The sequence below is a fragment of the Otolemur garnettii genome, unplaced genomic scaffold (genome assembly GCF_000181295.1).
Source record: "Otolemur garnettii isolate 467f Iridium unplaced genomic scaffold, OtoGar3 scaffold00001, whole genome shotgun sequence".
NCBI lineage: Eukaryota > Metazoa > Chordata > Mammalia > Primates > Galagidae > Otolemur > Otolemur garnettii.
In genome coordinates, this window is record NW_003852396.1 from 71,693,730 (window position 1) to 71,707,337 (window position 13,608).

General features: G+C 43.9%; 1 protein-coding gene across 1 annotated transcript in view; it reads right to left on the reverse strand.

The window, feature by feature from the left end:
* The window catches only part of AMBRA1 (autophagy and beclin 1 regulator 1), a 239,126-nt gene that overhangs the window by 183,895 nt on the left and 41,623 nt on the right, over positions 1-13,608 (reverse strand). Inside the window, 4 exon segments of the mRNA XM_012803007.2 lie at positions 646-843; positions 1,493-1,676; positions 2,206-2,264; positions 2,883-3,136. Of these exon segments, the coding sequence (XP_012658461.1) occupies positions 646-843; positions 1,493-1,676; positions 2,206-2,264; positions 2,883-3,017 (576 nt within the window). The 5' untranslated portion in view covers positions 3,018-3,136.

A 13,608-nucleotide genomic window follows, 5' to 3' on the forward strand; every position in this document is an offset into this window, starting at 1 on the left:
AAAAAAAAAAAAAAAAGAGCCCATTCTAATTGTAAAGCATTAAATGTTCCATATTCTAACACAAATTCAGTTCTTCTGTCACATCACAGCCACACTGGCAAGATGCAGACATGGTTCTGTTGATAATGAACAGCATCAGCATCAAGTGACATAGCTAAAAGTAGAAAATTAACCTATATTTAATTGAAATACCAAGAGGAGCAAAGGAAGACAATGCATCAACTTTAAGGCAATATGCATTTTGATCTAGAGGACTAAATAAATATCAACTAGCAGATTGCTATGTGCCTACATCTCTATCTTCCAGTGTGATTAACACAGATAAGCAAGCATGAGAACTTACCGACTGCACTATCTAAAATACCACCCAAACTTTTCAGGTTTCCCCAATGAAGGGTATCCCAAATGCAGTTAGCTTTGAACCTAATGAACATTCTCATGTCCCAGGTCTACAGAGACCAGACAACGAGGCCAATAAGGGACAGCTAAAATGAACAAAATGAACTGCTTCCAAGCTGATTGAGCCACCTGACTATATAGGAGAAACCGTGGGGATAACAATCTGCCCTGAGCAGAGATAACGACCTGCCTTCTGATGTGACAGCAGGTGTAAATGTCCTCTCCCATGTCAGTCCTGTGCCAGACAATGCTAGTGGGGTAGAGTACTCACCGGACGCGTTCCATCTCACTAGCTGTTTTCACTACAGCAAAAGGCTCCCGTCGACTCCAGTCCCAGAAGTGGATCTCATTGGCAGTGGCAATCAGCAGGAGCTGAGCCGTAGGGTGGAAAGCCAGGGAGGCAATGGCATTGTTGCTATCTGTGAACCAGCTTTCACTGCCACCCTATGAATGAACCAATCCCAAATATTCTTAGGTTACAAGTTGCCAACAGATAGGAAAGTCAACTTCACAAAAGGTCCACTGAAGGTAAAATGAGTACTTATAGGGTCTATTTTAAATATGTTCTCTGTAAATGATGTAGGAAATCAGTGATCAGGCAGTGCCATTAACTTATCAAACAAACATTACTTTCAGCTCAATTCTTCAAGTCATTTACAATCCCTAGGCAATGAACATATGCATAATTCCTATTTCTAAAGCCCACGAAAACTCAACCTTGGTATACAACACGGTGCAGAACAATCTACTGGCCGGTCACCAGGAAACAAAGCATCTTGCTTTGACAATCACAATCAGAGTACAGGATAATCTTTGCCCTAGGATGATAGAAATCCATCCTGAGCACATCTCAGAGCCTCTTCTATTATATTACTACAATGGGCAGATAGAAGAATAAATAGAGTATTCACCTTAGAATGGAAGACTGTGTATGGACCAGACTTCCTATTAATTAAATGGGTGATGACTATCACACCATTAGGGATAGTCCTAAGAATCTGGCTAGGCTTTTTTCCAGAGTTAAGAAGCCAGAGGTAAGGCAGTCTCTACATTTAAAATACCAAAGAAAAGGGCAATCTAAGGAAATACTTACATGTAAATCCCAAATTCTAACCTCCCCATCTAAGCAGCCGGAAGCAATAAGGCCTGAAATGGTGGGATGAAACGTGACACACCATGGAGTGCGGCGGTGTCCAATCAGAGAATGAACACACTTGCCAGTCTTCACCTCCGTAATATAGATATTATGATTCACATGGGTGGAGGCCAAGAGAGTCCTAGAAAATCCAAAAGTAGAAGTGAATTCAGAAATACGTTGGAGGGTAAGCAAATTTATCACCTTTGGACAAACAGAAAATTGCTACTATTTCCCATCCCAACATGATAAAACTAAACCTTATGTATAAGGCAGCATATCTACAAACAACAGAAATATTCTGATCTTCCAAAGCTTTTGGCTTCTTCACATTGCCCTTAAATAACACATCCCCTTCAGAAAATATTTTTTTCCAGTTTGGAAAACTATCACGTCATTGGTGGCCTATATCACAGGCAAAGGATTGTTACTAAGAAACTTTACAAGTTTTAATTCTCAATGTGCAGAGTTTCTTTTGCTTATTCCTATTATTTTTCTGGTTATTGCTGCTCACCTACTGACTTTCCCTTTCTGACACACTGACAAAGCTCTGTTCACACAATACTTCAGAGAACCTTTAGGACTTGACTAGAAGATCAAGCTAAACAAAATATACAAAAGCCAATGCTATCACAAATCTTAAGGTTAATTTATAGATAAGTACTAGGTACCTGTCTGGGCTGAAAGCCAGCAAAAAGGTAGAGCGTGGACTATCTGGTAGTTCTACTCTCTAGGAGACAAAAAAAAAAAAAAGTTAAAATACATTATTTATAAACTTTGGCTCACCCTATCTCAAAAGCACATAAAGCATTCCAGATTAGTATTCACAGCATAGACTTAAAAATTGGAGACAATGATCAAACTACAAATTGAGAGAGATAAATCGAAATTACCTTCAAGAAAAATGTCTAGCTCTAAAAGAAAAAGATATTTCTAACCCATAAATTCTTCCAAATTTATAAATGATTCCTTAAGTCAGATATGTCCATTCTCACACAGAAGATAAATATATCCCAATTCTCTGCCATTAATCCACTCCAAGGTCCCACTCTACCATCATGTATCAAAAATACTCATTTTTCTGTCTGCTTGGACATGGTGCCTCACGCCTATAATCCTAGCACTCTGGGAGGCTGAGGCGGGTAAACTGCTTGAGCTCAGGAGTTTAAGACCAGCGTGAGCAAGAGTGAGATCCCCGTCCCTACTAAAAATAGAAAAACTGAGGCAAGAGGATTGCTTAAGCCCAAGAGTTGGAAGTTGCTATGAGCTATGACAACACAGCACACTACTCAGGGCAACAGCTTGAGAATCTGTCTCAAAAAAAAAAAAGCATACTCATTTTTCTTACCTTGCCCTCCCATTTCATCCACCGGGTTTTATCTTCCACTAGTTCCTGCAGAAGCCGCTGAGCTCCCATGGCCCGAGTGCCCCGTTCTCGCCCCCAGAGTATCCGGACAGCATTCTTCTCTGAAACAACCTTCATGGTGATCAGTAGTCACTGTCACACCAGGACTAGGAAATGAAGGAGCAAGTAATAGCTCCACACACTGAAGCAGCTAAAATGAGGCCATTCAGGTCGTTGCAAGTTGTCCTCATGGAAATCTAAGGAATGGAAAATAATGTCAAAGAACATCTATTCTGCAACCAGAGAAGGTTCCCACTACAAATACAATTCTAGCTCTAAGAGGAAAGTATTCTTTTCCTACTCAATGATATTTTCTCAGAAAAGATCCTTCTCCAGGCCAGGCACGTGGCACATGCCTGTAATCCCAGCACTGTGGGAGGATTATCTAAGCTCACAGGTTCAAGACCAACCTCAGCAAGAGCGAGACCTTGTCTCTGAAAATAGTTGGGTATTGTGATGGACACCTGTAGTCCCAGCTACTTGGGAGGCCGAGGCAAGAGAATTGCTTGAGCCCAAGAGTCTAAGGTTGATGTGAGCTATGATACCATGGCACTGTATTGGAGGCAAAAAAGTGAAACCTGGTCTCAAAGCGGGGGGGGGGGGGGGGGGGGGGGGGGGGGGCTCAGTGCTGGTAGCTCAGTGGTTAGGTCACCAGCCACATGTACCAGGGCTGGCAGGTCTGAACCTGGCCCGGGCCTGCTAAAACAACAACTACAAAAAATAAAAATAAAAATAAAAATAGCCAGGCATTAGTGAGACTCTATCTCAAAAAAAATCCTTCTCCCAGAATTTTTCTTCCAAACATATTTCATATACTCTCATATCCTCCATAGCTCAACCTTATACCTAAAGAACACATCATTTTCAGGAGCAATTATTCTCTTGTCATTCTTTTATCAAGCATGAAGAACTTTTGCTACTAATAAAAACATCTGCACTAGGTGTGGTGGCTCACACCTCTAATCCCTAGCACTCTGGGAGGCCGAGCTGGGTGGATTGCCTGAGCTCATGGGTTCAAGACCAGCCTGAGCAAGAGAGAGACCAAATAGCCGGGTGTTATGGCAGATACCTGTATTCCCAGCTACTCAGGAGGCTGAGGCAAGAGGATTGCTTGAGCCCAAGATTTGAGGTTGCTGTGAACTATGACGCCACAAGCACTCTACCAAGGTGGACAAAGTGAGACTGTCTTGAATAAATAAATAAAATAAAGACATCTAAAAATTTTCAGATGCTGCAGAGGTGCTGCCCCATGGCTTATTCTTTGGGTAGCATTCAAACTAAAGGACGCATAACCAATTTTATTTTATTTTATTTTTTAGATAGAGTCTCACTTTTTTACCCTCTGTAGAGTATCATAGTGTCACAGCTCACAGCAACCTCAAACTCTTGGGCTCAAGCAATTCTCTTGTCTCAGCCTCCAGAGTAGCTGGGACTACAGGCACCTGCCACAATGCCTGGCTATTTGTTTTAGAGATGGGATCTTGCGGCTGCTGAGGCTAGTCTCAAACCCACGAGGTCAGGCAATCTACCTGTCTGGGCCTCCCAGAGTGCTAGGATTATAGGCGTGAGCCACGTGCCCAGACTGATACATAACCAATTTTAAAAAGATGTGCTACTTCAGGTATGGTTCTTCTGTACAGCAGCAGCAATTCAATCTCCTACCTAAAAGCAAATGCATGATACACACTGTCTGGCAGATATACACCATTATAATCTTGACTCAAACTGTACAAAAAGTAGTGCAAGTAACCAAAACATCTGTACCCCTATAACATTTTGAAAAACAAAATAAAATTCTACCCCCCTCCAAAAAGAACAGCACCCTACACTTATAAATAAATAAATAAAAAGAGTAAGTGTGGCTCGGCGCCTATAGCTCAACCAGATAAGGCACCAGCCACGTACACCTAAGGTGGCGAGTTCGAATCCAGCCCGGACCCGCCAAACAACAATGATGGCTGCAACCAAAAAATAGCCGGGCGTTGTGGCGGGCACCTGTGGTCCCAGCTACTTGGGAGGCAGAGGCAGGAGACTCGCTTGAGCCCAGGAGTTGAAGGTTGCTGTGAGCTGTAATGCTACGGCACTCTGCCCAGGGGGATAGCTTGAGGCCCTGTCTCAAAAATAAATAAATAAATAAATAAATAAATAAATAAATAAAATAAAAAGAGTAAGTGCATATTGACTATTGGGAAGTATATTATTCACTTTTTCTCTTCTCCACTAAAGTTCCAGAGTAGAGGGCAAAGAAGGCAAAGAGTAAAAAAGCACGTCCTTTTCTCATCCACTACAAGTCTTAAAGGCAGAAAACTTCACTACAAAATTTAAATTTTTTCGAAGTGTCAACTGGCACCAAAATACACACATGTGCATTTTGTGTGTGTGTGCAAACTGTGGTTCTTCTAATCAATGAAATGTGTGTCCCAATAAAATAGACTTTCAAAAGAATACATTTGTTTATGCATGCATAATGTGATTCACTACAGAATTGTTTCTTCAACTATCTTAGGAACATTCTTAAATATACAGAAGGAATGGCTCAGTGCCTGTGGCTCAAGTGGTTAAGGCACCAGCCACATACACCTGAGGTGGCAGGTTCGAATCCAGCCCAGGCTCGCCAAAAACAATGACAGCTGCAACCAAAACATAGCCGGGAGTTGTGGTGGGCGCCCATGGTCCCAGCTACTCGGGAGGCTGAGGCAGGAGACTCGCTTGAGCCCAGGAGTTGTTGGAGATTGCTGTGAGCAGTGACGTCACGGCACTCTCTCTACCCAGGGAGATAGCTTGAGGCTCTGACTCAAAAATATATATATACATATATACAGAAGGAAAAAAGAGAACTAGTGCAACAAACACACAATATTCACTACCCAGAATTAACATTTTGCCAAATTTGTTCTCTCTCACTCCATGGATAGAGAGAGGTATGGTTACATTCAGGTTGTTGTTTTGTATTGTTTTGTTTTGAGAGAAGAGACTCATTCATTGCCCTGGGTAGAGTGCTATGGAGTCATAGCTCACAGCAACCTCGAACTCTTAGGCTCAAGAGTACCTCTTGGCTCAGCGCCTATAGCTCAAGTAGCTAAGGTGCCAGCCACATACACCAGAGCTGGCAGGTTTGAATCCAGTATGGGCCTGCCAAACAATGACAACTACAACCAAAAAATAGGGGCGGTGCCTGTGGCTCAGTGGGTAGGGCGCTGGCCCCATATACTAATGGTGCCAGTTTCAAACCCAGCCCCAGCCAAACCGCAACAATAGCCAGGCATTGTGGTGGGCACCTGTAGTCCCAACTGCTTGGGAGGCTGAGGCAAGAGAATTGCCTAAGCCCAGGAATTGGAGGTTGCTGTGAGCTGTGACATCACTGCACTCTACCAAGGGTGAGAAAGTAAGACTCTGTCTCTTAAAAAAAAAAAAAATAGCCAGGTGTTGTGGTGGGCGCCTACAGTCTCAGCTACTCAGGAGGCTGAGGCAAGAGATTCGCTTAAGCCCAGGAGTTAGAGGTTGCTGTGAGCTGTGACACCAGAGCACTCCACTCAGAGCAATAGCTTGAGGCTCTGTTTCAAAAAAAAAGTTTCTTTTGCCTCAGCCTCCTGAGAAGCTGGGAGTACAGGTATCCACCCCAAAGCCAGGGGGTTTTTTTGTTTGTTTTTTGTAGAGACAGTATCACTTTATCACCCTTGGTAGAGTGATGTGGCATCACAGCTCACAGCAACCTCCAACTCCTGGGCCTAGGAGATTCTCTTGCCTCAGCCGCCCAAGCAGCTGGGACTACAGGTGCCGACCACAATACCCGGCTATTTTTTGTTGCAGTTTGACCGGGACCGGGTTTGAACCTGCCACCCTCAGTATATGGGGCCGGCACCCTACCCACTGAGCCATAGGCACCACCTAGCCAGGTTATTTTTAATGAAGACGGGGACTCCCTCTTGTGCAGGCTGGTCTTGAACTCCTGAGCTCAAACAATCTACCTGCCTCAGCCTCCCAGACAGCTTGGATTACAGGTGTGAACCACTGCACCCGCCCATTCAGGTTTTTTCTTACTTTCTTTGGAAATATTTCAGCAGGCATCATGACACTAACCCTATATATATCATTATGTATCTCCTAGGAAGGACTTTCTACTTCATAACCATGATACCATTATCATACCAATTATCATCTAATGGTCCTCATTTGAATTTCCCCAAATGTGTAAAAAATGTTAATGGTTGATTTTAACAATCCAAAATCCTGAATTTTCTCTCTTTAGTTTCCTTTATTGTAGAAAGGACTCTAAATTTTTATTTATGCTTATTTATTTATTTGTTTATATAGACAGAGTCTCACTTTCTCGCCCTCAGTAGAGTGCTATGGCGTCACACAGCTTATAGCAATCTCTAACTCCTGGGCTTAACCAATTCTCTTGCCTCAGCCTCTCAAGTAGCTGGGACCACAGGTGCCCGCCATAACGCCCAGCTATTTTTTTGTTGCAGTTTGGCCAGGGCCAGGTTTGAACCCTCTACCCTTGGTATTGGGGCCAGCGCCCTACCCACTGAGCCACAGTCACCACCCTTTAACAACACTAGCTTCTTAAAAAGACCAGGACGGTTGACTTGTCTTACATCCTAGACTTACCTGATTGCTTCATCACAATGCCATTTAACTTGCCTCTCTATCCTTTACACTTCCTATAAACAGTAGTTAGGTATAAAGTCTTGATTATATTTAGTTTCCTTTAAATGATTTTGGTAAGAATGCTTTAGAGTTGATGCTAACTATGAACCTCATGATGGGGTGCATCAGGTAATGCACATTCTTAGACAGTAACACCACTAGTAATCATTTAGTGAAAATATGACCACTTGGTTGAGATGTTAACAGCCAGACCCCACCTTACCCCCATCCCCCTCTTCTTTTTTCATTAAAGAGGAGTAGTCTCACTCTATCACTAAGGCTAGAGTACAGTGGTGTGATCACAGCTCACTGCATCCTTGAACTCCTGACCTGACCTCAAATGATCCTCCCATCTCAACCTCCCAAGTAGCTACACTATAGAAGCCAGCCACCACACCAGCCAGACCTCTTTTTATAAAGATACATCTCTCCATTTACAATTAGCAGTCTATGGCTAATATTGGGCACCATGTGAATATCCTATTTTTCCTCTACTTTTTACTCTACGGTTTAGTATTTATTAAAGATTCTTGCTTACAGTTTTTAAACTGGGCAACATTAAAAATATTGGTTTTTCTTTCTTCTTTTCCTTTTTTTTTTGAGACAGAGTCTCGCTTTGCTGCCTACACTAGAGTACTGTGGCATCAGCCTAGCTCACAGCAACCTCAAACTCCTAGGTTCAAGTGATCCTCCTGCCTCATCCTCCCAACTAGCTAGAACTACAGATGGCTGCCACTAAGCTCAGCTAATTTTTCTATTTTATTTATTTACTTACAAAGAAATTTTTTTGAGACAGAGTCTCACTTTATCACCCCTGGTAGAGTGTTGTGGCATCATAGCTCCCAGCAACCTCAGATTCATGGGCTCAAATGATTCTATTGCCTCAGCCTCTCCAGTAGCAAGGACTACAGCATCTGCTACAACAATGCCCAGCTATTTTTAGAGACAGAGTCTTACTCTTCCTCAGGCTGGTCTTGAAACTGTGAGCTCAGGCAATCCACCCACCTTGGCCTCCCAGAGTGCTAGGATTATAGGCATGAGCCACCTTGCCCAGCCTAATTTTTCTATTTTTAGTTGAAAGAAGGGTCTCTATCTTGCTCAGGCTGGTCTCAAAATCCTGAGCTCAAGCAATACTCCCAATACTCAGCCTCCCAGAGTGCTAGGATTATAGGCATGAGCCACTGTGCCCAGCATTGATTTCCTAATTATATCATTTCCATATTTATTCTTAACTGGCTTTCTTCTGTAAAAAATAACTTTCCCTTAATAACTGAAGCAGAGGGCGGCACCTGTGGTTCAGTGGGTAGGGCACCGGCCCCATATACTAAGGGTGGCAGGTTCGAACCCGGCCCTAGCCAAACTGCCACAAAACATAGCTGGGCATTGTGGTGGGCGCCTATAGTCCCAGCTACTTGGGAGGCTGAGGCAAGAGAACTGCCTAAGCCCAGGAGTTGGAGATTGCTGTGAGCTGTGACAGGACAGCATTCTACTGAGGGTGACAAAGTGAAACTCTGTTTCAAATAAAAAAAAACTGAGGCAGAATAAATGCATAATTTTCCCCTTTATTTACTAATTATTTATTATTGATAATAGCAAAAATAGGGCACAACTCAACTGTCTATCTTCAGGAGACTAGATAACTAATCTATGGAAAGGATACTGATAAGACACCCAATGTATCAGGGGTCCTCAAACTATGGCCCGCAGGCCACATGCAGAGGACATTTATCTGGCCCACTGGGTGTTTTTGCCGCCACTGCCTGTCCTGCTTAGCAGCCGACTCATCCCAGGTCCACAGTCCAGCCCTCCAACAGTCTGAGGGACAGTGAACTGGCCCCGTTTAAAAAGTTTGAGGACCCCTGCAATATATATTGTTCAGGGGGTAAAAAGCAAAGTACAGGGCGGCGTCTGTGACTCAAAGGAGTAGGGTGCCGGCCCCATATGCCTGAGGTGGCGGGTTTAAACCAAGCCCTGGCAAAAAACTGCAAAAAAGGCTCGGCGCCTATAGCTCAACCGGCTAAGGTGCCAGCCACGTACACCTAAGGTGGCGGGTTCGAATCCCCAGCCCGGACCCGCCAAACAACAATGACGGCTACAACCAAAAAATAGCCGGGCGTTATGGCCGGCGCCTGTGGTCCCAGCTACTTGGGAGGCAGAGGCAAGAGACTCGCTTGAGCTCAGGAGTTGGAGGTTGCTGTGAGCTGTAATGCCATGGCACTCTACCCAGGGGGACAGCTTGAGGCTCTGTCTCAAAAAAAAAAAAGCAAAGTACAAAATAATATATATAATAATCCTGCCTTTGAAAAAGAAAAAAAATTGCCAGGCTCAGTGGCTCACACCCGTAATCCCAGTTATCTGGGAGGCAGGGGCAGGTGGATCACCTGAGCTCATAGTTAGAGAGTAGCCTGAGCAAATGTGAGACCCTGTCTCTAAAAATAGCTGGGTGTTGTGGCAGGCCCGCGTAGTCCCAGCTATTGGGGAGGCTGAGGCAAGAGAATTAATTGCTTAAGCCCAAGAGTTTGAGGTTGCTGTTAACTATGACACTACAGCACTTTACCAAGGGAAAGGCAGGGTGGGGGGTAGGGGGTGGGAAGACAACAAAGTGAGATTCTGTCTCAAAAAATCACAGAGAAAAATAACGGTCATCTGTTGAGAACTGAAGGGACTCAATGAATAGAGACAAAAACAAAAATAAGACTTCTATGTTTTTTTTAATTTATTTTCTATTTTTGAAACAGGTAAATATATTACCTGTTTAAAAATTATTACTATTAGGGCAGCACCTGTGGCTCAGAGGGCAGGGCGACAGCCACACATACCAAGGGTGGTGAGTTCAAACTCAGGCCTGGCCAAACTGCAGCAAAAAAATAGCCAGGCGTTGTGGCAGGCGCTTGTAGTCCCAACTACTCAGGAGGCTGAGGCAAGGGAATCACCTAAGCCCAGGAGTTAAAAGTTGCTGTGAGTTGTATGACATCATGGCACTCTACCGTGGGTGATAAAGTGAAAAACTCTGTCTCTATAAAAAAAAAAAAATAATAATAAATTATTATTGGCTCAGCGCCTGCAGCTCAGAGGCTCAGGCGCCAGCCACATACACCAGGGTTGGCGGGTTGGAACTCAGCCCAGACCTTACAACAATAACAACTACAACAAAAAAACCAGCCAGGCGATGTGTAAGGTGCCAGCTACTTGGGAAGTTAAGGAAAGAGAATCACTTAAGCCAAGAGTTTGAGGTTGTTATGAGCTGTGACACCCATTGCACTCTACCACGGGTGACAAAATGAGACTCTACCTAAGAGTAGCAGAAAAATTAGCTGAGTGTCATGCACCTGTAGTTCCAGCTGCTCAGGAAGCTAAGGCAGGAGGTGGCTTGAGCCCAGGAGTTTGAGATTACTGTGAACTATAACAAGGTTACTATACTCTAGCTAGGATGACAGAGTGAGATTCTGTCTCTCAACAACAACAACAAAAAGAATTAGAATTAAAATAGTAGTAAGAACACACAATATTTAATTTTGAAAAATAAAAAAAAATTAGGCAACACTCAGTGAGTAGGGCACCAGCCCTATATACCAAGGGTGGCGGATTCAAACCCGGCCCCAGCCAAACTGCAACAAAAAAATAGCCGGGCGTTGTGGCAGGCGCCTGTAGTCCCAGCTACTCAGCAGGCTGAGGCAGAAGAATCACCTAAGGCCAGGAGTTGGAGGTTGCTGTGAGCTATGACTCCACAGCACTCTACCAAGGGCAATAAAGTGAGAGTCTCTAAAAAAAAAAAAAAAAATTAGGCAACAAAGCCCTATAGACAATCAGACAGATTACACTTAAGATAAATTCTTCTGGGCAAAATAAGACTAAAACCGTAGAGGTCTCTGAATCTGTTCAGATAAAACATCTTACTGCTATCACTTTTAAAAAAACAAAAAACAAAAACCAGAAGGCCAATGAAGGTGGATTGCTTGAGCTCAGGAGTTCCAGACCAGCTTGAGCAATAGTGAGACTCTGCCTCTAAAAATAGCCAGGCATTGTGGCAAGCGCCTGTAGTCCCAGCTACTTGGAGGGTTGAGGCAAGAGGATTGCTGGAGCCCAAGAGTTGTAGATTGCTGTGAGCTATAGTGCCACAGGCACGGTGCTCTGCCAAGAGTGACAAAGTGAGAGTCTGTCTCAAAAAAAAAAAAAAAAGAAGAAAGAAACAGGACCAGGCACAGTGGCTTACATTTGTAATCCTAGCACTCTGGGAGGCTGAGGCAGGTGGATCACTTGAGCTCAGGAGCTCAAGACCAGCCTGAGGAAGAGTGAGACTCCGTCTCTAAAAAAAGCTAGTTGTTGTGGCAGGTGCCTGTAGTCCCACCTACTTGGGAAGCTGAGGCAAGAGAATCACTTGAGCCTAAGAGTTTGAGGTTGCTGTGAACTGTGACACTACAGCACTCTACCAAGGGTGACAAATTAAGACTCTGTCTCAAAAAAAAAACATGAGATAATGGTCAAAATAACAATTTACACTTTCATAGTGCTCATCAAGTGCCAGGCATTATTCTTTTTTATTTCTTTTGTAGAGACAGAGTCTCACTTTATCACCCTCAATAGAGTGCCATGGCATCATACAGCTCACAGCAACCTCCAACTTCTGGGATCAGGCAATTCTCTTGCCTCAGCCTCCCGAGTAGGTGGGACTACAGGCGCCTGCCACAACACTTGGCTATTTTTTTGTTGCAGATTGGCCAGGGCTGGGCCTGAACTCACCACCCTTGGTATATGGGGCCAGCACCCTACCCACCGAGCCACAGGTGCCTACCAGGCATCATTCTTAATACTATACATCAAGTAATTCACATATGTCAAGCATGGAAGAGAAAGTATCCAATGTACTCAGTCTTACTATGAAACCAATTTATTATAGCCCAAGAAGAAGGGGAAAGGGGAGGGAGGAGGATTGGTAGAGGGTAATTGGTGGGACTACACCTATGGTGCATCTTATAAGGGTACATGTGAAATTTACTAGGTGTAGAATATAAGTGTCTTAACACAATAGCTAAGAAAATGCCGTGAAGGCTATGTTGACCAGTTTGATGAAAGCATTTCAAATTGTATGTAAAACCAACACATTGTACCCCATGATTGCATTAATATACACAGCTATGATTTAATTTTTAAAAATTCACATATAATCCTCACAGGTACATAGGTACCCAAGTACGTGAAGCCCAGAGAGAGAAAGTCAGTTAGTTGAGGAACTAGGATTCAAACTCTGGCAGTCTGGATACCTAATTACTATAGAAAACTCTACTGTCTGAGATAAAACCATCTACAACTGTCTGTCTCTCACCTCATGTACTAGTCTCACAAGTATTAAGTCCTGAATCACATTTCATTGCCTTATGATATCAATCAGAAATATGCTTGCTCTGTCTTTTTGAGACTGAGCCTCATTTTGTCACCCTCAGTAGAGCACTGTGGCATCATAGCTCACAGCAACCTCTGACTCTTAGGCTCAAGTGATGCTCTTACCTCAGCCTCCCAAACAGCTGGGACTACAGGTGTCCGCCACAGCACCCAGCTATTTTTAGAGATGAGATCTCACTCTAACTCAGGCTGGTCTTGAACCTGTGAGCTCATACAATCTACCCACCTCAGCCTCCCAAGTGTTGAGATTACAGGTGCGAGCCACCTCACCTGACCCTGCTTGTTCTATTTTTTATTTTTTATTTTCTGCAGAGACAAGGTCTTGCTCTATCACCCAGGCTGGAGTGCAGTGATGTGATCATAGTTCACTATAGCCTCCAAATTCTGGGCTCAAGTGATCCATCCTCTTGGCTCAGTCCCCTGAATAGCTGGGACCACAGGTGCATACCACTATGCCTCCTTCGCTAGCTTTCACATTTTTTGTAGAGGTGGATGTCACTATGTGTCTCAGGCTGGTCTTAAACTTCTGGCTTTCAGGCTCGGCGCCTATAGCTCAGCTGGCTAAGGCGCCAGCCACGTACACCTAAGGTGGCGGGTTTGAATCCCCAGCCCGGAC